General features: G+C 47.0%; 1 protein-coding gene across 1 annotated transcript; it reads right to left on the bottom strand.

The window, feature by feature from the left end:
- Positions 1-1,390: 1,390 nt before the first annotated feature.
- Positions 1,391-23,736, bottom strand: LOC149320309 (uncharacterized). Its single transcript, XM_089501885.1, has 3 exons — positions 23,674-23,736; positions 9,809-9,950; positions 1,391-3,017 (listed from the first exon to the last, which is right to left on the bottom strand). The coding sequence occupies exons 2-3, from the start codon at positions 9,906-9,908 to the stop codon at positions 1,927-1,929; spliced, it is 1,191 nt and encodes a 396-aa protein (XP_089358011.1). The 5' UTR covers positions 9,909-9,950; positions 23,674-23,736; the 3' UTR covers positions 1,391-1,926.
- Between the last annotated feature and the right edge of the window lie 1,756 nt (positions 23,737-25,492).

Raw genomic sequence — 25,492 nt, 5'->3', positions numbered from 1 at the left:
CCTCCTGGAGTGTATTCGGGGATGTTTTTTGGGGGGGAAATATTCAAAAGTAAATCTTTTATCCTTGGGGTTTTATCCTAAATGGTTCTGAGGGTCACATGTGGCCCAAGGCCCAGAATCTAGGCAATAGGGAGTCCATCCCCTTTAAAGGAAACAGGAACTACCCACAATCAACCCCCTTCATTTGTGTACAAAGCACTTCAATGAGAGATTATGGCAATGAAATATATGGCACCAGGGTTACACAAATCCTGCAATCTGTTTTGTCGGGACCTTGTTGATGATACACTTTCCCATAGTGCTACTTAAAGAGATCCTCCCTGGATGAGTACCCAGGGGAAAAAAACAACTACTGGTTCCCCATATCAGAGGATCTGAGGCACAATACGAGTTGCTCAATCCCATTTTCTCATTGGCAATTGTCACTTGGGTTTATGAAGTTTCCATGAGTGGGATTTTAAATGGATCATTTAGAAAAGTGGAAGAGGGAGAAATCAGCAAAAAAGAATACAAAATACAGTATGACCCCTGGATTAATGGGACTAGTATCTATGTTTTCACTTACCAAAAACATAAGTCTCTCTAGGCATCTGAAGGTCCTCCAGGTGAAGTGAAAATTGTGGATAACAGCAAATCCAACATTATGGAAGTTGACACTAGAGTGATGGTGGAGAACCTCCAGATGCCTAGAGAGAATACCTCTCTAGGCATCTGCAGGACTTCCAGAGCAACTCTATGGTCAACATCCAAAGAAATGTAGGGTTTGCTATTATTCTTGACCTTAACTATCTGTGAAGTCTGGAAACGTATCCCTCCTGGATGTGAGGGTTGTCCTGTGGTAGCCAATATTTGTAGGAGAAATGTAAAAAGTTGGAATGAACTTAGGGTTGCATGAGAGGGATGGCTATGAAAAGAACAAGAGGCGCGCAGGGGAGGGGGGAGTGATATACCTGGACCAATGGACCTACACTCATAAGCCACAAAGAGAAAGGAAAAACTGGTCAACACCTACTTTGCTTCCGTCTTCTGAAAGGAAGACAGAGCCAAACTTGATGAAGACAGAAGAAATTATGCCTGGGAGGAATACAGACAACCTGATAAAATGTGGGTTAGATAGATGATGCTACTGTCAGGTTGATGGTCTGAAGCCAAAGAGTGCTCACCAATGGTTCCTTATCATCCTGAAGAGAAGTGACAGATGAGAGGGGGGTCTGCCCACGGTCTAAATTTTGTTCAACTTCTTAAATGAAGGAAATACAGGATTGCGCATGGAGTCTGCATATGACTAGGAAGGGGCAGCAAACACCTCAGGGGACAGAATTCAAGATGACCTTAACTATTAGGAAAAAGCACATATTCCATTACATATTTTTTTCTGACCTAACAAAAATCCACTACAAACAGAAAAGGTTTAATCCCAGCAACATCTACAGGAAAAAACAAACAAACACCCAGACAATATCTGCCAGGGCTGAGTTATGCTCCTAAATACAAGCCATTTTTGTTGACCAGGCAGACATCGGGTTATGAGGCATTTGACACTTAATATTTTGAGAAGAAAAATACATTAGTACTCTTTTTAAAATTGAAATGTGTTGTTTAAATGTCTTCTGTTGGTGTAATCCTGCAGAGTCCATAACAAACACGAAGAACTCGTAAGGAAAATGAAAGATGTCATACTGCCAGCAAGCATAAGAAATGGGGTTTCTCCAAAAGCAGAAAATGCAAACTGAAGCTAAGCAGTTTTTGCTTCTAACCAAATTCTACCAACGCTCAATATTTTTCTCACAATGGAGATCTCATAATGTGGAATACATTTTGTCATCAGACTGAAGCTCTTTTCCACATTTGGAATATTATTATATTACAATATTTTCCATATGTTAGTATAGTATTTGTGTATAATTTTTTTTAAAAAAAGTTTAATCAATATTCTTCCATAACTGAAGCACCTCCTTCCACATGTTTAAAAGGTTTCTCCCATGTGGGAGTTTGTTGATGTTTAGTACATGCTCCACTATCACTGAAACATTGTCCACATTCAGCCCGTTTACATGCTTTCTCTCCTGTGTGGGTTTTCTGATGCGAATGAAGATGCCCACGCTGACCAAAGCTCTTGCCACACTCCATGCACTTATATGGCTTCTCCCCCGTGTGGGTTCTCTGATGCGCATATACATGACCACGCTGACTGAAGCACTTTCCACACTCCATGCATTTATATGGTTTCACACCTGTGTGGGTTCTTTCATGTGAATGTAAATGCCCACTCTGGCTGAAGCTCTTCCCACATTCCAGGCATTTGTAGGGTTTCTCCTTGGTGTGCGTTCTCTGGTGAGAATACAGATGGCCACGTTGACTGAAGCTCTTCCCACAATCGGTGCATTTGTAAGGCTTCTCCTTGGTATGAATCCTCTGGTGAGAGTATAGATGTCCACGCTGACTGAAACCTTTTCCACATTCTGTGCATTTATAAGGCCTCTCCCTTGTGTGAATTCTCTGGTGCGAATGAAGATGGCCATGCTGACTGAAGCTCTTCCCACACTCCAAGCACTGGTAGGGTTTCTCCTTTGTGTGGGTATTTTGATGTTTTGTGCAAGCTCCGCTGTCACTGAAGCTTTTCCCACAGTCCATGCATTTGTAGGTTTTCTCCCCGGTGTGGGTCCTTTGATGGGAATGTAGGTGTCCATGCTGACTGAAGCACTTTCCACACTCCATGCACGTATACGGCTTTTCCCCTGTGTGGACTCGGAAGTGTATGTTTAAGTGTGATTCATATTTGAATATTTTCCCACAGGCAGGACACTTTACCTGACTTGCCTCGGAGGCCAGGGGCTCCCCAATCTCAGTGCCCAGAGAAGCAGAGGGCTTCTTCTTTCCGTTCTTTGACTGGTTCCCCTTTGGTTTGGCTGGTTCCCTTTGATTTTCAAACTCCTGTTTTTCCACAGCTTGTTTGGCTCCTTCCCACGATGCCATGGGAGGCTCCCGATAATTCTCATTTTGCTGCATGTTACCTGCTAGAGAAAAGAAGGAAAAGAAGGAAAACTAGTAGATGAAGTTCAGAGAAAGACTCTTCAGCCAAACACAGTTAAGCACTTTCTCTCCCAAGATTCTCCAATTTCTTTTAATACACCATGATGAAATCCATCCTATGAGGGATGACTTAGGGAGCTGGGGATATTACTTTTAACACTATATTTAACACTTTTAACACAATTTTTCTTATTAATTTGTGATCCAGACACTTTTTTGTGACTGTCACTTTAACCCCAAAACATGTTTTGAATTGTTAATAGCGTGGTAAGCATTCAGGTTCCAGATGAATCTTTTTTAGACAACAAAAGAAAACTTTATTTACTGGTAAACAACAGTTGTGCTGTACCATACACTTGTTATTGTTATTATTATTATTATTATTATTATTAAACTTTATTTCTAGAGCGCTGTAACTGTACAAAGTCGGTAAAATTAAGGAGTATATAAAAGCCTGCCCAAGGCGTACACTCTAAGATAATAACAATTAGAGAAATAGATAAAATTACCATGTAGAAAAGAAAAGACAAATTAAAAACATCAAATATAAAAGCAGATCACATCACATCAAACATTATCAGACAGCCAGATGACAATCACAAATTCCCTGAGAATGCTTCCCTAAACAATATCTTTTTCAGCTCAGCCTTAAAGCTGGTTAGGGAAGTGATGAGCTGTGCATGCAGAGGAAGAAGGTTCCAGGAATGAGGGGCAGCAAGAGAGAAGGGACGGATCCGGGACGGGGCAGAGGAGATCCTGGGTTGAGAGAGGAGACTTTGGCTACCAGAGCGGAGAGTGCGAGTAGGGATGTAGGGAGAGAGAAGATCGGTTAAATAAAGAGGGGCCAGCCCATGCAGGGCTTTAAAGGTGAGTAGCAAAAGTTTGTACCTGATGCGGAAAGGAAAAGGGAGCCAGTGAAGGGAGGACAACAGAGGGGAGACATGATCATAACGGCGAGTGAGTGAAATAATGCGTGAAGCTGAATGCTGAACAGAAATTAATGGGTGGAGATGAGAGAGGGGAAGCCCTGCCAAGAGGAGGTTACAGTAGTCTAGTCGTGAGACCACTAGGGCATGGACCAGTGTCTTTGCGGTAGAAGCTGAGAGATATGGACGGATTTTGGCGATATTGTAGAGAAAAAATCTGCAGACTTTGGCTGTAGTCTGGATCTGAGGGATAAATGACAAAGAGGAGTCAAAGATGAAACCAAGACTGCGGGCTTCCTGGACCGGCTGGATAGAGACGTTATTGACAGAAATAGAAAAGGAGTAGTGAAGGGTGGGCTTAGGAGGGAAAACAAGAAGCTCGGTCTTGGACATCTTGAGCTTCAGACGCCGATGGTGCATCCAGTGGGAGACAGCTGTTAAACAGGATGACACTTGCTGCTCTAGCTCTGCTGAAAGATTAGGGGTGGAAAGGTACAGCTGGGTATCATTGGTGTACAGATGGTAGGAGAAACCAAAAGAACTTATCAGTTTGCCAAGGGAGAATGTGTATAAAGAGAACAGAAGGGGACCCAAAACAGAGCCCTGAGGAACTCCAACAGATAAGGGGACAGAAGACGAGGTCTGACCACCCGAGACCACAGAAAAAGATCGATCTGACAAGTAAGATGTGAACCAATCGAGAACAAGGCCCGAGAAACCAAGGTCAGAGACAGTGGTCCACAGTGTCGAAGGCTGCAGACAGATCGAGAAGGACAAGGATAGAATAAAGGCCATTCGCCTTGGCCCGCAAAAGATCATTTGAGATCTTAGTAAGGGCCGTCTCTGTGGAGTGCCGTGGGCGAAAACCAGACTGGAAGGGATCCAGAATGGAATTGGTGTCAAGAAACTCAAGACAGCATGAATGGACAACTCGTTCCAACACCTTAGAGAGAAAAGGAAGCAGAGAGATTGGACGATGGCTAGCCAAGGAAGAGGGGTCGAGAGAGGGTTTTTTCAGAATAGGGGAAACTAAGGCATGTTTGAAGACTGAGGGGAAGGAACCCGAGGAGAGAGAGAGATTAAAGATATAGAGGAGGGAGGGTAACAAAGAGGGGGCTATAGAGATTAGAAGACGAGAAGGAAGTGGGTCAAGAGAGCAGGTGCTGGGTTTGGATGAGTTCAGCAGCGAAGAGAGTTCTTCCAAAGAAACAGGAGGAAACACAGAGAGTTTATTAGTAGGAGGGTGAGGAGATTAATAGTGGGAGCCAAATCATGAGGAGTTAACTCAGAACGAATGGTAGTGATCTTTGTAATGAAATAATTGGCGAAGTCGGAGGGAGAAAATAATGGAGAGACGGAGGGAGGAGAGGGTTTTAACAGTGTGTTGAAACAGGAGAAGAAACGCTGCAGGCGTCTCGTTGGCGCAGATCAATGATTTAAAGTAGTCTTGTTTTGCCATCGAGAGGGTGCGTGAAAAAGATAAAAGAATGAATTTATAGGGGATTCTTTTACAAACACACTCTCTAGAGAAAATGGGTTACTTTCATTTAAAACTCACACAATCTTTACATTACATTCACTTCTCAAACTTATCTCCATCCTAGCCAACCAGGCTAACTAAATCCTACAGGATATTATCCCACTCCAGCAACTCCCTCTCTCAGAGGTCTGGGCATGTAAACATAGGGAGCCCCTCACTTTTGGATTCTACCCCGAACCGTCCCTGTCTCACACTGGGACCCTCACAACAACTGTCCATCTCTGGACTTAGTGAAACCCTATCTGGACTTAACTCAAACCCTATACGACTTTCAACTGTCAGCAACTGACTATTTATCCTCTAACAAGCCAACATTCTATTGGCTGCTGCCAGCCTGACCCAAATCTGCCTGTTCATCACACACCTCCAAGGAATAATTGGGGCAGCGTACAACATTAAACAAGGAAGGTGTGTGTTCCACTGTCTAACAGCTCTCATTTTCAGGATGTTCTTCCTAATGCTGAGGTGGAATCTCTTTTCCTGGAGCTTGCATCCATTGCTCTGGGTCCTAGTCTCTGGAGCAGGAGAAAAGAAGCTTGCTCCCACCTCAATATTTAAACAGGGCTATCATATCACCTCTTGACCTCCACTTCTCTAGGCTAAACATCCCCAGCTCCCTAAGTCGTTCCTCATAGGGCTTCATGGTTTCCAAACCCTTCACCATTTTGGTCACCCTCCTTTGGACATGCTCCAGTTTCTCAACACCCTTTTTGAATTGTGTTGCCCAAAACTGGACACAGTATTATTCCAGGTGAGGCCTGATCAAAGCAGAAAAGAGTAGCACTATTACTTCCCTTGATCTAGACATTACTCTTCAGTTGATGCAGCCTAAAATTGCACTGGCCTTTTTAGCAAGTTATAAAAAAAGCAACTCCGCCTAAACATAAGGAAGAACTTTCTGACTGTAAGAGCTGTCTGACATTTTAAAAAGGTAAAACAAATTACATTCGAGAGTCCTCATTCATATGAGAAAGCTAAAATAAAGTCGGCCTTCCATATCTGCAGCTTTGACTTTTGCAAATTTGATTATTTGTAGTTTTGATTAAAAGGTTGTTTAGCAATCTCTAGAATCATGAATGTAGAGGAAATATAACATAATCTCACTATAATATGATAAGGAAAAGAAGTTGATCAAATTATAATATGGATATAAGTATATGGATTCAAAAGTGGAAGAGAGAGTTATAAATCAGAATGAAATAACCGGTACTGGACTCTGTTGTCTTATTTGTTTTGATGTGCTTTGCATTTGTTTTGAGGTGTTTTGTATATGTGTATGTATTAACGTGTTTTTTTCTAAATGTTCATATTATAAAAAAAAGTAGTCTAGGAATCTCTAGATCCTCCAGCTCAACTCTGCCAGAAGTTGACCATAGAGTTGTGCTGGAAAACCTAGAAGGTCCTAGAGAAAATACTTCTCTAGGCATCTGGAGATCCTCCAGCATGATTCTTTGATCAACGTCTGGCAGACATTGACCACAGAGTTGCACTGGAGGACCCAAAGAATCCTAGAGCTGTGTTCTGTCAGGTAAAGAATAGTGGGTTGTTATTTGAGATTTTCCCACATTCGTATACAAAAAGTTAGCATTGAAATGCAACTTTCAATATCATTAAACTACTAGCTGAGAGTGCCCTCATGAGGCTGGAGTGTTAACTAGTGTTATAATACATGCATACATGTACATGTTTTCAAGTTGCCTGTCGACTTATGGCAACCCATACATTTCAAAGGTTGTTCTTAGGCAAGGGCATGGTTTTCCCAGTTGCTTCACTCTCAGCCAGTTTATCGCATATCTGTTCTGGTTTATAAATAATGTTTAATAATAAATAATAATGGTTCCCACCCTGTACCAACCACACTCCAAAAGTCCTTCCATCATTCCTATGGTCATATGGTCAACCATCCACCCTGGCCTTAGGCACATCCTTCCTTCTGCCTTTGCCTCTCCCATAAGGAAAACAATTTAGCATTTCTATGGCTATTCATACAGTCTGCTTATGAAGGTCCTTCCTGAGCACCACTTCACTCCATGCATTGGGTGGAAATAGACCTAAATCTACAAAAACAGATGCACCAACTTCTTTCACTCACCTAGTCTCAAAGGTGTTACAAGATCCCTTTGCACAGTGTGGAGGGATTGAGGAAATGCCTTTTAGAACAACAACAACCCAATGCCTCCCTTAGGCATGTAAAGGGATCTTGTGGCACCTTTGAGACCAGGCTAAACATGCCCAGCTCCCTATGTCATTCCTCATAAGGCATGGTTTCCAGACCCTTCGCCGTTTTAGTCACCATCCTTTGGACACGCTCCAGTTTCTCAAAAAGGATATTGACAAACTGGAGTGTGTCCAAAGGAGGGCGACTAAAATGGTGAAGGGTCTGGAAACCATGCCCTATGAGGAACGACTCAGGGAGCTGGACAGAGATGGTTAAGAGGCGATATGATAGCCCTATTTAAGTATTTGAAGGGACACATTGAGGACAGAGCAAACTTGTTTTCTGCTGCTCCAGAAATTAGAACATGGAACAATGGATGCAAGCTACAGGAAAAGAGATTCCACCTTAGCATTAGGAAGTACATCTTGATAGTAAGGGCTGTCTGAGAGTGGAAGACATTCCCTTAGAGATTTTGGTGGAGTCTTCTTCTTTGGAGGTCTTTAAACAGAGGCTGGATGGCCATCTGTCAATGGGGATGCTTTGATTGAGATTTCCTGCATGGCAGAATGGGGTTGGACTGGATGGCCCTTGGGGTCTCTTCCAACTCTATGATTCTAAGAAGTTGTAGCATGAGCTTTCATAGCCTAGGGCGCATCTGCACTTCAGAATTAATGCAGTTTGATGCTACTTTTAACTACTGTGATTCAGTAAAACAGTACTGACCACTTCCCTTAGCCTTCACTTGGCAACAGGTTTGGAAAAAACAAAAAACAAAACAAAACAAAACAAAAACACCACCATTTTTCTGTGTGTTTAAACTAATTTCTTTGCATTAACATCTAGGACCACATTGATAGAGGATTAAATCAGAAAATTAAGTAGCAAAATGCACTTCGGATGCTACAGCCGCTAGTTTATTTATTAACTATTCTTTAAAAAGATGCTCTTTTAAAGGAAGTTATTTTGGCTGAAATTAGATTAACTGAAGGATTTGTTTCTGTGTGGCATTTCTTGCACTATAAAACAAGGTGATCCAAAATAAGCAACTGACGCAGGATACCAGTCTAACAATAAACAGCTGTCAATAAACTGTTAAAGTTAAAAATTATGAAATTCAGACAGTCATGCTTGTTCCAGTAAGTGGTTTGGGAAATAATGATACAGTGGACCCCTGGTATCAAGGACTGCCCCTGGATAACAAAATCATGGATGTTCAAGTCTCATTAAATACAATAGAGAATAAAATGATGTCCTTTAATGGCAAAAACAAAGTTTGCTTTTTGGAATTGCACATATACATATATATTTGAAAATTTTCAAGCTGTGGATGCTTGACTCTGTGGATAAAGAAGGCCAACTGTAATTTGTTGTGCCTTCAAGTCATTTCTGATTTATGGCAACCCTAAGGCAGCTCTATCATAGGGTTTTCTTGGCAAGATTTAGTCTGAGAAGGTTTGCCATTGCCTTCCCCTGAGGCTGAGAGAGTGTGACTTGCCCAAGGTCACTCAGTGGGTTTTGTGGCTGGGCCCGGACACTGTAGTAGTCAGACCTGTGTGTGTGTGTGTATCTGTGAATAATTAATATTAATTTATAATATATATATGTGTGTGTATGAGAGAGAGAGAGAATGAATAATTAATACACACACACAAAGAGAGAGATATAGTTACATACAGATATCTGTGAATAATTATTTTAAAAACCAGAAGTGCTGGGTTTCTTAGAGTCACTTCGGTTAAAGCTCTGAAGACGCAGCTTTTTTAATTATTATTTTTTTTAAATATTAATTTTCAAAGGTTCATTAGCTGCTCAAAAATAAACTATGGAGTTTAAACCAAACGACCTAAGGCTTTCAACCAAACCTGGGCCCAAAACACACTGCAGAAATAATCCAGCTTGAGACCACTTTAGCTGCCCTGGCTCAGTACTAGGGAATCCTGGGAATTGTGGTTTCTTGTGGCACCAGAGCTCTTTCTGACAGAAAGGCTAAATGCCTCACAAACCTACACTTCCCAGAATTCCCTAGCACTGAACCAGGGCAGTTAAAGCAGTCTCAAAATGGATTGTTTCTGCACGGTATTTTGGACCTTGGTGTAGCAAATACCGAATCCATGATTGGTATTTCCACTGAGGGACAAAGGGGCTCCTTACCCAGAGCGGCCATGTTTCCGTAATTCTCCAGCATGACTTCCTTGTAGAGAACCCGCTGGCCCGGATCCAGGAAATCCCATTCCCCTCTGGTAAAATACATGGCCTCCGCCGCCGCCGCCGCCGCCTCAAAGGACACCAGCCCCTGAAAGGGAGAGAAAACCAGACAAACAGTTTACTCATCAGAATTGAGCTTGTCTAAATATGTTCCAGAGGCAGCATGGCGTAGTGGTTGGAGCACTGGACTATAGCTCTGAAGAATCATAGAACAGGGTTCGAATCTTTGTTCGGCCATTGAAACCCACTGGGTGGCCTTGGGCGAGTCACATACTCTCAGCCTCAAACAACAACAACAACAACAACACTAATAATAGAATTGTGTCATGGGAGCTGAAGGTGATGTAAAAATAAAAGCAACTTAAACACCAAGGAAACAAATTTAGAATTGAAAACAGTAAAGCAATTACAGTGGGGCCTCTGCATTTGCTGGGATTAATGACACAAGACCCCTGTGAAAGTGGAAAACTGCACATGGGGAAAAAAACCCTATATATTTATAGGTTTTTCGGGCTATGTGGCCATGTTCTGGAAGAGTTTATTCCTGCTATTTCGCTAGCATCTGTAGCTGGCATCTTTCAGCATGACTATATATTTTTTGTTTTCCTGAGAGCTTACCTCTCTCGGTACTCCTGTGAAACTCTATGGTCAACATCAGGTGGGCGCTGATCATAGAATCATGCTATAGGACCTACACATGTCTAAGAGAAGTGTTTCCTCTAGGAATCTCTAGGTCCTCCAGCAAGACTCTATGGCAGTGATGGTGAACCTTTTACAGACCGAGTGCCCAAACTGCAACCCAGACCCCACTTATTTATTGCAAAGTGCCACATCCCACTGGCTTTCTAGTAAGAAACTCTGGCAAACTCTGTGCTAGGAGGACAGCATGTGTGCCCACAGAGAGGGGCTCTGAGTGCCACCTCTGCCATAGGTTTGCCATCACTGCTCTATGGTCAACATCTGGCAGAGTCGTGCTGGATGACCTAGAGTTTTCTAGAGATAACTTCTTAATCAAACAGGTTAGGAACATCTCAAATGCTGTAACAAGGTTAAAACGGCAAAAGACTCCAACTACTTTTGTGCCGTTCCAGTTTGCAGGTTTTTAAAAATACCAGTTTGGAGGTTATTAAGCATAACCTAAAGATGAATCATAGATTCATAGAGCTCTCATCACTAGCAGAGCGGATCTCATTCTCCACAAGGGAAAAAAATGGGTCAAGTAGGTTGGAAGAGGAATTGCCATCACAGCATCCGGGTCCCAATGCTGACTAGGTAGGGACTGTGAATAAAAAACACTTGCCTATTTCTACTCATCTGCAACTCTTTTGTATTCACAAACACTACTCAAGCATCACTGTGCCAGGAGATGTTACTTATTTAAGTTACTTAATTAAGTATACCAAGTATACCTAAATCAGACAGCTCTGTTGTCACAATAAACTACATTTCCCAGGATTCCCTAGCACTGCACCTGGGCAGTTAAAGTGCTCTCAAATTGGATTACTTCTACAATGTGTTTTGGACCATTGTTTCATGCGCAAAAATATTTTAAATGTTCATTATTTTCAAATATTAAAAATATAACTAAGTGTGTATGTGTGTGTGTGTGTGCGCGCATGCCTTTAAGTCACCATCCAGTTAACTATCAACTTATGGAGTGCAGACAGGATCTGGCGCCTTTAGGCCAGCAATTCCCAAGCTTTGGTCCTCCAGATGTTTTGGACTTCAGCTCCCAGAATTCCTGACTGTTGGCCAAGCTGGCTGGGGCTTCTGGGAGCTGAAAGCTCCAAACACCTGGAGGACCGAAGTTTGGAAATCACTGCTTTAGGGGATTTAGGGGCCCCGGGGTGTGTATGAATGTCATTGTGTTTTCTTAGGTTGTATCTGCATTGCACATACATTGGAGAGTTAACACTGGACTATGACTTTGGAGACCAGGGTTCAAATCCCTTGGGCAAGTCACAAGCTCTCAGCCTCAGGGGAAGGCAATGGCAAACTCCCTCCGAATAAATCTTGCTGAGAAAATCCCATGATAGGGTTGCCATAAATCAGAAACGACTTGAAGCCACACAACAATCTGCATGGAAGAAATAATGGAGTTAATCTGCATTAACTGCCATTGCTCCACACTATGGATTCCTGGGATTTGTAGTTTGTGGTGGCACAAGGGCTCTCTGACGGAGGCGGCTAAGTTGCTCACGTAACTACAAATCCCAGCAGTCCACAGCACAAAACAGTGCCAGACTGTTTTATTTCTGCACTGAAGATGCAGCCTCAGGCAAGCTGGTTTTGCCAGTTCCCTTCTCTGACAATATTATTATTATTATTATTAACCTTTATTTATGAAGCGCTGTAAATTTACACAACGCTGTACATACAATCTTTTTAATTAGACAGTTCCCTGCCCTCGGGCTTACAATCTAAAAAGACATGACACAGGAGGAGAAGGGAGCGGTGGATAGGGTTGCCATATCCCGCCTGGGGGTGGGACTTTCCCAGTTTGGGGCGGGGCCACACAGTCCCACCCCGGTTTGGCCCCGCCCCCAGGACTCCCCCCCCCCAGCGAGGCCCTGGAGGCAGCTCCACCCCTCCCCATGGCTGTGCGCCACCCTCCACGCCTCCCTGCATGGCACAGCCTAGAGAGCAGGTCTTCAGGACACCTGCCACTCAGAGCTTTTGCCCACCCACGTTGGTATATATGCCCTGCAAGATGCATTACTTTCCAGGTTACAGTGAGAGAAAAAAAGGCCATAAATGGTTCATGTTTCACTGGGAGTCTAAATGCCTCATCTTTTAAATGTCTACCGCGTCAGTATTCTTGTAATTCTTTATCACAGGATCATTTGTGAGTCCCTAAACAGCTTTACTTGTAATATGCAAATTTCTCCCGAAGCTGACCAATGAGAAAGAAGCAATCAGCCCTCCCCTTGGGTTGGTTTTCAAGGGCTTGGAAGGAAGAGATTTTGCCTTGCTTGTAAATAGGGGTAGCTTTAGGGTAGCAAAAGGCTGCAGAAATAGTTTGACCCCCCCCTTAAACATCCATGGCTCAGTGCTATAGGATTCTGGGAATTGTAGTTTCTTGTGGCACCAGAGCTCTCTTGACAAAAGGAAGCTGAATGGTCCACAGAGGAGGTGTTGCCTGGGGGCCGAGCCTCTTGCCAGCAGTCTGCAGTGGAAGAGAGGAGGCTGATGGTCCTGGCCACTTCCCTTGGCTCCCTCCCTCCTCCTCCTCTCAGAGTAGCCACAGCCAAGATGAGCTTCTCATTCACACTCCCTGGCTTTTCTCTCCCCCCCCCCCCCGCACTTTGAGACCCCTTTAACTGCCAAAGCTCAATGCTCTGGAATTCTGGTGTCCGTGAGGCATTTGGCCTTCTCTGTCAGAGAGCTCTGGTGCCACAATAAACTACAATTCCCAGGATTCCATAGCACTGAGCCCTGGCAGTCCAAGCAGTGTGTTTTGGACACAGAGATCCTCCAAATGAATCCAGTCCCTAGCTTTTATATCTCTCACACACACTGCAGGAATAATAACCCACTTTGAGACTGCTTTAACTCAGTGCTAGGGAATCCTGGGAATGCTAGTGTTTGGGAGACATTGAGACTTCTCTGTCAGAGATGGCGCTGAGGCCACAATAGACTACAATTCCCAGGATTCCCCAGCACTGAGCAGTCTCAAACTGGACCATTTCCTCAGTGTGGATGCACCTGGGGAGGAATTCTGGGCACTGCAGTTCAACTACGTTTGGAGGGTTATGGGACTCCCTGTCAGAGATAGCTCTGGGGCCACAGTGTACTACAATTCCCAGCATTCCCCAGCACTAACCCAGAACAGTTAAGTCACTCTCGAACTGGATTATTTCCTCAGTGTGGAACTCTGGGCATTTCAGTCCAGCTATGTTTTATTTCTGCAGTGTATTTTGGACCAGAGACAAGGTGACCAGGCATCCTCCTCCTTTTCCAGGACATGTCCTCTTCTGTCAAATTTCAAAATGTCCTCCATTTGGATCATGGCTAAGAAGCATGGATTTATAATTACATGGGTGTTTTTAGCTTTTATCTTTGGCCATGTCCTACGTTTTTTTGCTTGGGTGCCCTACATTTTGGGGTGAGGGCATTGGTCACCTTGGTCAGAGAGCTTTCCAGGGGTTAACTGCCATTCTGCTGTGGTGCTGGAACAGACCACCATTCCCAGAATTCCATAGCATTCAGCCAAGACAGTTAAAGTGGTCTCAAACCAGATTATTTCTCCAGTGTAGATGCAGCCCAAGCCTTTTGCCTCTCTTATGCCTGAGATTTCAAAGCCCAGCCCTGGCACCACAACAAACTACAAATCCCAGGATTCCATAGGATGGAGTGATGAGAGTGAAAGCAGTGTGGCAGCAGCCTAAGTGTGCTTAATGCAGTTCTTAACATGGTGCACCTCTTGCCTACAGAGTCTCACAAGACTTTTTTGTTTAACAACTTGTACTCATTAACTCCATTTCATGTCTCCTTTATTTAGTGGGGAGGAATACAGACAAAACAAGCCAAAATGAATTAAAACCAAAGTCCCTTGACCAAAGGGTTTGGTTGTGGAATAAGCCTCTGAAATATGCAAGAGGCAATGTTAAAATAAAGCCATGATCAATGCCCAAATGTGCTGTTTGGAATGGGGAGAGGGGGGTGGCCAGAAAGGGAAGTACATTTCTGCGATCTGTCTACAAATAATGTCAAAATGTCCTCCATTTTGATCATGCCTAAGAAACATGCATTTATATTAAGATTTCTAAAAAAGCCTCAATTTTTTCATGTGTCCTCCATTTTTAAAAAATGTGTCCTACATTTGAAAATGTTATCCTGCATTTGTCCTACATTTGTCCCGGTTTGGAGGTCCTGACTTATGGCAACCCTAGCGGTGGAGGGAAAGGGTAAGAGGTCCAGCAGTTCCTCTCTACCTCCAAGGCCTGGACCAAGGCAGATGGACTGGAGGGAGGGCTTGGCTTCATAATGGATGGTTAATCTTCTTCCAGGGAAAATACATACTCTTAAGTAGGATAATGCATATACAGTACATAGCAATACAGGAAATGGTTTGATAAACAGACAACAAAAGCAAACCAAATAGCAAGCGACAATTATGCAATGTCTGGGAAGGCTACTCTGAACAGGATGGTTTTCAACTCTGTTTTGAAGCTGGTTAAAGAAGTGATGGCTCTTGCTTCTTGTGGGGGAAGAAGGTTCCAGGAGTGAGGGGCAGCGAGTGAAAAGGGGCGAATCTGGGATGGGGCAGAGGAAATCCTGGGCTGAGACAGCAGACCTTGACTACCAGAATGGCGAGCCCTAGTGGGAAGGTGGGGAGAAATAAGGTCTGATAAGTAAGGAGGGGCCAGTCCATGGAGGGCTTTGAATGTCGACAGCAGGAGCTTATACTGAATGCGGAAAGGGAGGGGGAGCCAGTGAAGGGATGCCAAGACAGGAGAGATGTGGTCAGAGCGGTGGGTGGAAGTGATAATGCGTGCAGCTGAATGCTGGACAGAGATTAGAGGATGGAGGTGAGAAAGAGGAAGCCCAGCCAGGAGGACGTTACAGTAATCCAGTCGTGAGATCACTAGGGCATGGACCAGGATCTTGGCAGTAGAGGTGGAGAGATATGGTTGGATTTTGGCAATATTGTATAAAAAGAATCTACAAGCCTTGGCTGTGGTCTGGATCTGAGGGATACACGACAGAGAAGAGTCAAAGATCAAACCAAGACTGCGGGCTTGCTGGGCTGGTTGAATAGAAATGTTGTCCACAGAGACAGAAAAGGAGAGTTGAAGGGTGGGCTTAGGAGGAAAGACAAGAAGCTCCGTCTTGGACATGTTGAGCTTCAAACGCCGATGGCGCATCCACTGCGAGACAGCTGTGAGGCAAGACAAAACTTGCTGTTCAAGCCTTGGAGAAAGGTCAGGGGTGGAAAGATACAACTGGGTGTCATCGGCATACAGATGGTAGGAAAAGCCAAAAGAGCTAATGAGTTTTCCTAAGGACAGTGTGTAGAGAGAAAACAGAAGGGGACCCAGAACAGAGCCCTGGGGAACTCCAACAGATAAGGGAACAGGAGAAAAAGTCTGACCACCTGCAACCACTGCAAAAGATCTGCCAGACAAATAAGATCTAAACCAGTCAAGAACAGAGTCTGAGAACCCAAGGTCAGAGAGTATGTCAAAATAGAGAACACAGCACCTGGGATGGGGTGGCAGTCTCCCATCCAAGGACTAACCAGGGCTGACCCTGCTTAGCTTCCAAGATCAGCCAGGACTTGATATCTTTTGGGGGATTTAGGCCATTATCATCATCATCATTATTATTAAGCAGTCTATAGTCTATGTTTATTCAGTGGGTTGGACTGGATGGCCCTTGGGACTCTCCTTCCAAACCTAGGAATCTATGTATAGTCTTCCTGGATGGCAGTGGGTTGGGCTGGAGGGCTCTTGAGGGTCAGCTGTATATTAGAATTCTATGGTTCTATGTCTTTGAGCGCGGCAGAAGGGAGCTGGACTAGATGGCCTTTGGGGGTCCCTTCCAACACTAGGATCCTATGTATTCCTGCATGTCAGAAGAAGGGGACTGGACTAGATGACCCTTGGGGGTCCCTTCCAACGCTAGGATCCTATGTATTCCTGCATGGCAGAAGAAGGGGGCTGGACTGGATGGCCCTTTGGGGTCCCTTCCTCCAACGCTAGGATCCTATGTATTCCTGCATGGCAGAATTCCTGTCTGGTCCTTTGGGATCCCTTCCAACGCTAGGATCCTATGTATTCTTGCATGGCAGAAGAAGGGGGCTGGAGTGCATGGCCCTGTGGGGTCCCTTCCTCCCATTCTAGGATCCTATGTATTCCTGCATGGCAGAAGAAGGGGGCTGGACTGCATGGCCCTTTGGGGTCCCTTCCTCCAATTCTAGGATCCTATGTATTCCTGCATGGCAGAAGAAGGGGTTGGACTGGATGGCCCGTGGGGGTCCCTTCCAACGCCAGGATCCTATGTATTCCTGCATGGCAGAAGAAGGGGACTGGACTAGATGGCCCTTTGGGGTACCTTCCAAGGCTAGGATCCTATGTATTCCTACAAGGCAGAAGAAGGGGGCTGGACTGGATGGCCCTTTGGGGTCCCTTCCTCCAATGCTAGGGTCCTATGTATTTCTGCATGGCAGAAGAAGGGGGTTGGACTGTCTGGTCCTTTGGGATCCCTTCCAACACTAGGATCCTATGTATTCCTGCATGGCAGAAGAAGGGGGCTGGACTGTCTGGTCCTTTGGGATCCCTTCCTCCAACACTAGGATCCTATGTATTCCTGCATGGCAGAAGAAGGGGGCTGGACTGCATGGTCCTTTGGGGTCCCTTCCGCCAACGCTAGGATCCTATGTATTCCTGCATGGCAGAAGAAGGGGGCTGGACTGCATGGTCCTTTGGGGTCCCTTCCTCCAACTCTAGGATCCTATGTATTCCTGCATGGCAGAACAAGGGGTGGGACTGGATGGCCCTTTGAAGTCCCTTCCTCCAACACTAAGATCCTATGTATTCCTACATGGCAGAAGAAGGGGGCTGGACTGGATGGCCCTTAGGGGTCCCTTCCAACACCAGGTTCTTATGTATTCCTGCATGGCAGAAGAAGGGGACTGGACTAGATGGCCCTTTGGGGTACCTTCCAATGCTAGGATCCTATGTATTCCTGCATGGGAGAAGAAGGGGACTGGAGTAGATGGCCGTTTGGGGTCCCTTCCTCCAACGCTAGGATCCTATGTATTCCTGCATGGAAGAAGAAGGGGTTGGACTGGTTGGCCCTTTGAAGTCCCTTCCTCCAACGATAGGATCCTATGTATTCCTGCATGGCAGAAGAAGGGGTTGGACTGGATGGCCCGTGGGGGTCCCTTCCAACGCCAGGATCCTATGTATTCCTGCATGGCAGAAGAAGGGGACTGGACTAGATGGCCCTTTGGGGTACCTTCCAAGGCTAGGATCCTATGTATTCCTACAAGGCAGAAGAAGGGGGCTGGACTGGATGGCCCTTTGGGGTCCCTTCCTCCAATGCTAGGGTCCTATGTATTCCTGCATGGCAGAAGAAGGGGGTTGGACTGTCTGGTCCTTTGGGATCCCTTCCAACACTAGGATCCTATGTATTCCTGCATGGCAGAAGAAGGGGGCTGGACTGTCTGGTCCTTTGGGGTCCCTTCCTCCAACTCTAGGATCCTATGTATTCCTGCATGGCAGAAGAAGGGGTGGGACTGGATGGTCCTTTGGGGTCCATTCCTCCAACGCTAGGATCCTATGTATTCCTGCATGGCAGAAGAAGGGGGCTGGACTGGATGGCCCTTGGGGGTCCCTTCCAACACCAGGTTCTTATGTATTCCTGCATGGCAGAAGAAGGGGACTGGACTAGATGGCCCTTTGGGGACCCTTCCAATGCTAGGATCCTATGTATTCCTGCATGGAAGAAGAAGGGGTTGGACTGGATGGCCCTTTGAAGTCCCTTCCTCCAAAGATAGGATCCTATGTATTCCTGTACGGCAGAAGAAGGGGACTGGAATAGGACCCCTTTGGGGTCCCTTCCAATGCTAGGATCCTATGTATTCCTGCATGGCAGAAGAAGGGGGCTGGACTGGATGGCCCTTTGAGTCCCTTCCTCCAACACTAGGATCCTATGTATTCCTACATGGCAGAAGAAGGGGACTGGACTAGATGGCCCTTTGGGGTCCCTTCCAATGCTAGGATCCTATGTATTCCTACATAGCAGAAGAAGGGGTGGGACTGGATGGCCCTTTGAAGGCCCTTCCTCCAACGCTAGGATCCTATGTATTTCTGCATGGCAGAAGAAGGGGGTTGGACTCTCTGGTCCTTTGGGATCCCTTCCAATGCTAGGATCCTATGTATTCCTGCATGGCAGAAGAAGGGGGCTGGACTGCACAGCCCTTTGGGGTCCCTTCCTCCAATTCTAGGATCCTATGTATTCCTGCATGGCAGAAGAAGGGGGCTGGACTGCACAGCCCTTTGGGGTCCCTTCCTCCAATTCTAGGATCCTATGTATTCCTGCATGGCAGAAGAAGGGGGCTGAACTGGATGGCCCTTTGGGGTCCCTTCCAACGCTAGGATCCTATGTATTCCTGCATGGCAGAAGAAGGGGTGGGACTGGATGGGCCTTTGGGGTCCCTTCCAACGCTAGGATCCTATGTATTCCTGCATGGCAGAAGAAGGGGGTTGGACTGCATGGCCTTTTGGGGTTCCTTCCTCCAACGCTAGGATCCTATGTATTCTTGCATGGCAGAAGAAGGTGGCTGGACTGCATGGCCCTTTGAAGTCCCTTCCTCCAACACTAGGATCCTATGTATTCTTGCATGGCAGAAGAAGGGGGCTGGATTGTCTGGTCCTTTGGGGTCCCTTCCTCCAATTCTAGGGTCCTATGTATTCCTGCATGGCAGAAGAAGGGGACTGGACTAGATGGCCCTTTGAAGTCCCTTCCTCACATGCTAGGATCCTATGTATTCTTGCATGGCAGAAGAAGGGGGCTGGATTGTCTGGTCCTTTGGGGTCCCTTCCTCCAATTCTAGGGTCCTATGTATTCCTGCATGGCAGAAGAAGGGGACTGGACTGGATGGCCCTTTGGGGTCCCTTCCTCCAATTCTAGGGTCCTATGTATTCCTGCATGGCAGAAGAAGGGGACTGGACTGGATGGCCCTTTGAAGTCCCTTCCTCCAATTCTAGGGTCCTATGTATTCCTGCATGGCAGAAGAAGGGGACTGGACTAGATGGCCCTTTGGGGTCCCTTCCAATGCTAGGATCCTATGTATTCCTACATAGCAGAAGAAGGGGTGGGATTGGATGGCCCTTTGAAGGCCCTTCCTCCAACGCTAGGATCCTATGTATTCCTGCATGGCAGAAGAAGGGGGTTGGACTCTCTGGTCCTTTGGGATCCCTTCCAATGCTAGGGTCCTATGTATTCCTGCATGGCAGAAGAAGGGGGCTGGACTAGATGGCCCTTGGGGGTCCCTTCCAACGCTAGGATCCTATGTATTCCTGCATGGCAGAAGAAGGGGGCTGGACTGCACAGCCCTTTGGGGTCCCTTCCTCCAATTCTAGGATCCTATGTATTTCTGCATGGCAGAAGAAGGGGGCTGGACTGCACAGCCCTTTGGGGTCCCTTCCTCCAATTCTAGGATCCTATGTATTCCTGCATGGCAGAAGAAGGGGGCTGAACTGGATGGCCCTTTGGGGTCCCTTCCAACGCTAGGATCCTATGTATTCCTGCATGGCAGAAGAAGGGGTGGGACTGGATGGCCCTTTGGGGTCCCTTCCAACGCTAGGATCCTATGTATTCCTGCATGGCAGAAGAAGGGGGTTGGACTGCATGGCCTTTTGGGGTTCCTTCCTCCAACGCTAGGATCCTATGTATTCTTGCATGGCAGAAGAAGGGGGCTGGACTGCATGGCCCTTTGAAGTCCCTTCCTCCAACACTAGGATCCTATGTATTCTTGCATGGCAGAAGAAGGGGGCTGGATTGTCTGGTCCTTTGGGGTCCCTTCCTCCAATTCTAGGGTCCTATGTATTCCTGCATGGCAGAAGAAGGGGACTGGACTAGATGGCCCTTTGAAGTCCCTTCCTCCAACGCTAGGATCCTATGTATTCTTGCATGGCAGAAGAAGGGGGCTGGATTGTCTGGTCCTTTGGGGTCCCTTCCTCCAATTCTAGGGTCCTATGTATTCCTGCATGGCAGAAGAAGGGGGCTGGATTGTCTGGTCCTTTGGGGTCCCTTCCTCCAATTCTAGGGTCCTATGTATTCCTGCATGGCAGAAGAAGGGGACTGGACTGGATGGCCCTTTGGGGTCCCTTCCTCCAATTCTAGGGTCCTATGTATTCCTGCATGGCAGAAGAAGGGGACTGGACTGGATGGCCCTTTGAAGTCCCTTCCTCCAACGCTAGGATCCTATGTATTCTTGCATGGCAGAAGAAGGGGGCTGGATTGTCTGGTCCTTTGGGGTCCCTTCCTCCAATTCTAGGATCCTATGTATTCCTGCATGGCAGAAGAAGGGGACTGGACTGGATGGCCCTTTGGGGTCCCTTCCTCCAATTCTAGGGTCCTATGTATTCCTGCATGGCAGAAGAAGGGGACTGGACTGGATGGCCCTTTGGGGTCCCTTCCTCCAATTCTAGGGTCCTATGTATTCTTGCATGGCAGAAGAAGGGGGCTGGATTGTCTGGTTTTTTGGGGTCCCTTCCTCCAACTCTAGGGTCCTATGTATTCCTGCATGGCAGAAGAAGGGGACTGGACTAGATGGCCCTTTGGGGTCCCTTCCTCCAATTCTAGGGTCCTATGTATTCCTGCATGGCAGAAGAAGGGGACTGGACTGGATGGCCCTTTGAAGTCCCTTCCTCCAACGCTAGGATCCTATGTATTCTTGCATGGCAGAAGAAGGGGGCTGGATTGTCTGGTCCTTTGGGGTCCCTTCCTCCAATTCTAGGATCCTATGTATTCCTGCATGGCAGAAGAAGGGGACTGGACTGGATGGCCCTTTGCGGTCCCTTCCTCCAATTCTAGGGTCCTATGTATTCCTGCATGGCAGAAGAAGGGGACTGGACTGGATGGCCCTTTGGGGTCCCTTCCTCCAATTCTAGGGTCCTATGTATTCCTGCATGGCAGAAGAAGGGGACTGGACTAGATGGCCCTTTGAAGTCCCTTCCTCCAACGCTAGGATCCTATGTATTCTTGCATGGCAGAAGAAGGGGGCTGGATTGTCTGGTCCTTTGGGGTCCCTTCCTCCAATTCTAGGATCCTATGTATTCCTGCATGGCAGAAGAAGGGGACTGGACTGGATGGCCCTTTGGGGTCCCTTCCTCCAACTCTAGGGTCCTATGTATTCCTGCATGGCAGAAGAAGGGGACTGGACTGGATGGCCCTTTGAAGTCCCTTCCTCCAACGCTAGGATCCTATGTATTCTTGCATGGCAGAAGAAGGGGGCTGGATTGTCTGGTCCTTTGGGGCCCCTTCCTCCAATTCTAGGGTCCTATGTATTCCTGCATGGCAGAAGAAGGGGACTGGACTGGATGGCCCTTTGAAGTCCCTTCCTCCAACGCTAGGATCCTATGTATTCTTGCATGGCAGAAGAAGGGGGTTGGATTCTCTGGTCCTTTGGGGTCCCTTCCTCCAATTCTAGGATCCTATGTATTCCTGCATGGCAGAAGAAGGGGACTGGACTGGATGGCCCTTTGGGGTCCCTTCCTCCAACTCTAGGGTCCTATGTATTCCTGCATGGCAGAAGAAGGGGACTGGACTAGATGGCCCTTTGAAGTCCCTTCCTCCAACGCTAGGATCCTATGTATTCTTGCATGGCAGAAGAAGGGGGCTGGATTGTCTGGTCCTTTGGGGCCCCTTCCTCCAATTCTAGGATCCTATGTATTCCTGCATGGCAGAAGAAGGGGACTGGACTGGATGGCCCTTTGAAGTCCCTTCCTCCAACGCTAGGATCCTATGTATTCTTGCATGGCAGAAGAAGGGGGCTGGATTGTCTGGTCCTTTGGGGCCCCTTCCTCCAATTCTAGGGTCCTATGTATTCCTGCATGGCAGAAGAAGGGGACTGGACTGGATGGCCCTTTGAAGTCCCTTCCTCCAACGCTAGGATCCTATGTATTCTTGCATGGCAGAAGAAGGGGGCTGGATTGTCTGGTCCTTTGGGGCCCCTTCCTCCAATTCTAGGGTCCTATGTATTCCTGCATGGCAGAAGAAGGGGACTGGACTGGATGGCCCTTTGAAGTCCCTTCCTCCAACGCTAGGATCCTATGTATTCTTGCATGGCAGAAGAAGGGGGCTGGATTGTCTGGTCCTTTGGGGTCCCTTCCTCCAATTCTAGGATCCTATGTATTCCTGCATGGCAGAAGAAGGGGACTGGACTGGATGGCCCTTTGGGGTCCCTTCCTCCAACTCTAGGGTCCTATGTATTCCTGCATGGCAGAAGAAGGGGAATGGACTGGATGGCCCTTTGAAGTCCCTTCCTCCAACGCTAGGATCCTATGTATTCTTGCATGGCAGAAGAAGGGGGCTGGATTGTCTGGTCCTTTGGGGTCCCTTCCTCCAATTCTAGGATCCTATGTATTCCTGCATGGCAGAAGAAGGGGACTGGACTGGATGGCCCTTTGGGGTCCCTTCCTCCAATTCTAGGGTCCTATGTATTCCTGCATGGCAGAAGAAGGGGAATGGACTGGATGGCCCTTTGGGGTCCCTTCCTCCAACTCTAGGGTCCTATGTATTCCTGCATGGCAGAAGAAGGGGAATGGACTGGATGGCCCTTTGGGGTCCCTTCCTCCAACTCTAGGGTCCTATGTATTCCTGCATGGCAGAAGAAGGGGAATGGACTGGATGGCCCTTTGAAGTCCCTTCCTCCAACGCTAGGATCCTATGTATTCTTGCATGGCAGAAGAAGGGGGCTGGATTGTCTGGTCCTTTGGGGTCCCTTCCTCCAATTCTAGGATCCTATGTATTCCTGCATGGCAGAAGAAGGGGACTGGACTGGATGGCCCTTTGGGGTCCCTTCCTCCAATTCTAGGATCCTATGTATTCCTGCATGGCAGAAGAAGGGGACTGGACTGGATGGCCCTTTGGGGTCCCTTCCTCCAATTCTAGGGTCCTATGTATTCCTGCATGGCAGAAGAAGGGGACTGGACTAGATGGCCCTTTGGGGTCCCTTCCTGCTCTAGGATCCTATGTACTAAGAGTCCCCCATAAAGGGCGGAGGGACCCCATTTCCCCTCTAAAGGCCTGCCTGGGATTCCCCCAAAGGACAGAGAAGCGCCCCTTCCCCTCCTTACCTTCCCTTGCTGCCTCCTCCATTCACCCCCACCTCGCTCCTGCTGCTGCTGCTGCTTCTTCGTCTTCTTCTTCCTCTTCCTCTCCGACCCGGAAGTGGAAAGATTCCCGTCCCTGTTTGTTCCCTCCCAGCCACTTCCTGCCTGTCTAGGAACCGGGACTCGTTGCCCTTAACCCTTGGAGGACTGGGGCCCAGCCAGAAGCACAGCCAACTCTTTGGCTTAAATGCCTTGCCAACTTCTGTTTAAGAAATGGCCTTCTGGGTGTGTCCCTTGCTGTGTTTTTTGCCCTTAGGCTGCTTGACTTCAAGTCATTTTTAAGACACGGAGACTCTAATGTCTTCCTGAGGCTGAGAGAGTGCGACTCAGCCAAGGTCGCCCACTGGACATTGACGCAGCCGAGGCAGGATTCGAACCCTGGCCTCCAGAGCCCTGGGCAACACTCAGAACCACTTTCTTGCCTGTAGTCTTGTTAGTCCTAGACCGTATTTCCCATACATCACTGATTGCAAGGGTAGTAGTCATGATGTACAACAGTGAGCAAAATTAAAAGCATACCTTTAAATTACACTATTTCCAGTCGCTGGATTTGTCACGGAAATGGCGCAGCTGCTCAACAGGCGCCACAAACAAACGACAAGCACAAAATCCCCACAATAAATTTTAAAAAGTATACATATTTGTTTTTGTTGTTGTCATCCACCTTCAAGTTGATTCTGGCTTATGGCGCCCTAAGGCAAACCTATTGCAGGGTTTTCTTAGCAAGGTTTGTTCACAGGGGGTTTGCTTTGGCCTTTCCTGTAGCATTCCCTGGCAAGCCCCGGGGATGCGACCCCCTCCCAGGATAGCAATGTTCATCAAGATTGAGATGTGGCAATCCCGTTGGCAGACCACAGCATTGCGACCCTCTTTCAGGATGACAATGCTTTATCCATAATTGGATAGATAAGCCCATGTTGATTCGGACGGCTTAGCTGGTCTCCATATCCTGCTTCCTTGCCTAAGAGCAAGGCTGTCATTAATGATTGTACGGAAGACAACGGACGGAAGTAAGCAAGGTGACAATAAAAGGCCCAGCCAAGACATGGCTGGGAGGAAGCTTGTGCACCCCCATTCCTGTCTCTGCGTCTCTTTGCCGCGACACTTTCCCCTGTGACTTGGTCACCTACTGGGTTTTATGGATGAGGAGGAATTGAACCCTGGTCTCCAGAGTCCAAGTCCAACACTCAAACTGGTTCACATGTACATATATACATATACATAAGGGGGAGCGTATCCAAAGGAGGGTGACCAGAATGGTGAAAGGTCTGGCAACCATGCCCTATGAGGAACGACTCAGGGAGCTGGGGATGTTTAGCCTGGAGAAGAGAAGGTTAAGAGGTGATATGATAGCCCTGTTTAAATATGTGAAAGGAGGGAGCAAGCTTGTTTTCTGCTGCTCCAGAGACTAGGACCTAGAGCAATGGATGCAAGCTCCAGGAAAAGAGATTCCACCTCAGCATTAGGAGGAACTTCCTGATAGTAAGGGCTGTTTGACAGTGGAACACAGTCCTTCAATGGAGGATGGTGGAGTCTCCTTCCTTAGAGGTCTTTAAACAGAGGCTGGATCACCATCTGTCAGGGATGCTTTGTGATTTCCTGCATGGCAGAAGGGAGTTGGACTGGATGGCCCTTGTGGTCTCTTCCAATTCTATGATTCTAGTGGGAGGAAGAGAGAGAGATGAAGGGCAGAAGCAGAGACCAGAAACCAGCTATCCCTTCCCATTCCTCCTCCATGCCCCCCTCCACTCAGACCCAGCCTCCTCTATGTCTGCACACTCCC

The sequence above is a fragment of the Sceloporus occidentalis genome, unplaced genomic scaffold (genome assembly GCF_023333645.1).
Source record: "Sceloporus occidentalis isolate IW3139 unplaced genomic scaffold, rSceOcc1.0.p SCAF_1, whole genome shotgun sequence".
Lineage (NCBI taxonomy): Eukaryota > Metazoa > Chordata > Lepidosauria > Squamata > Phrynosomatidae > Sceloporus > Sceloporus occidentalis.
Note: the sequence above shows the minus strand (reverse complement) of the source record. Positions and strands in the feature narration are given on the sequence as shown.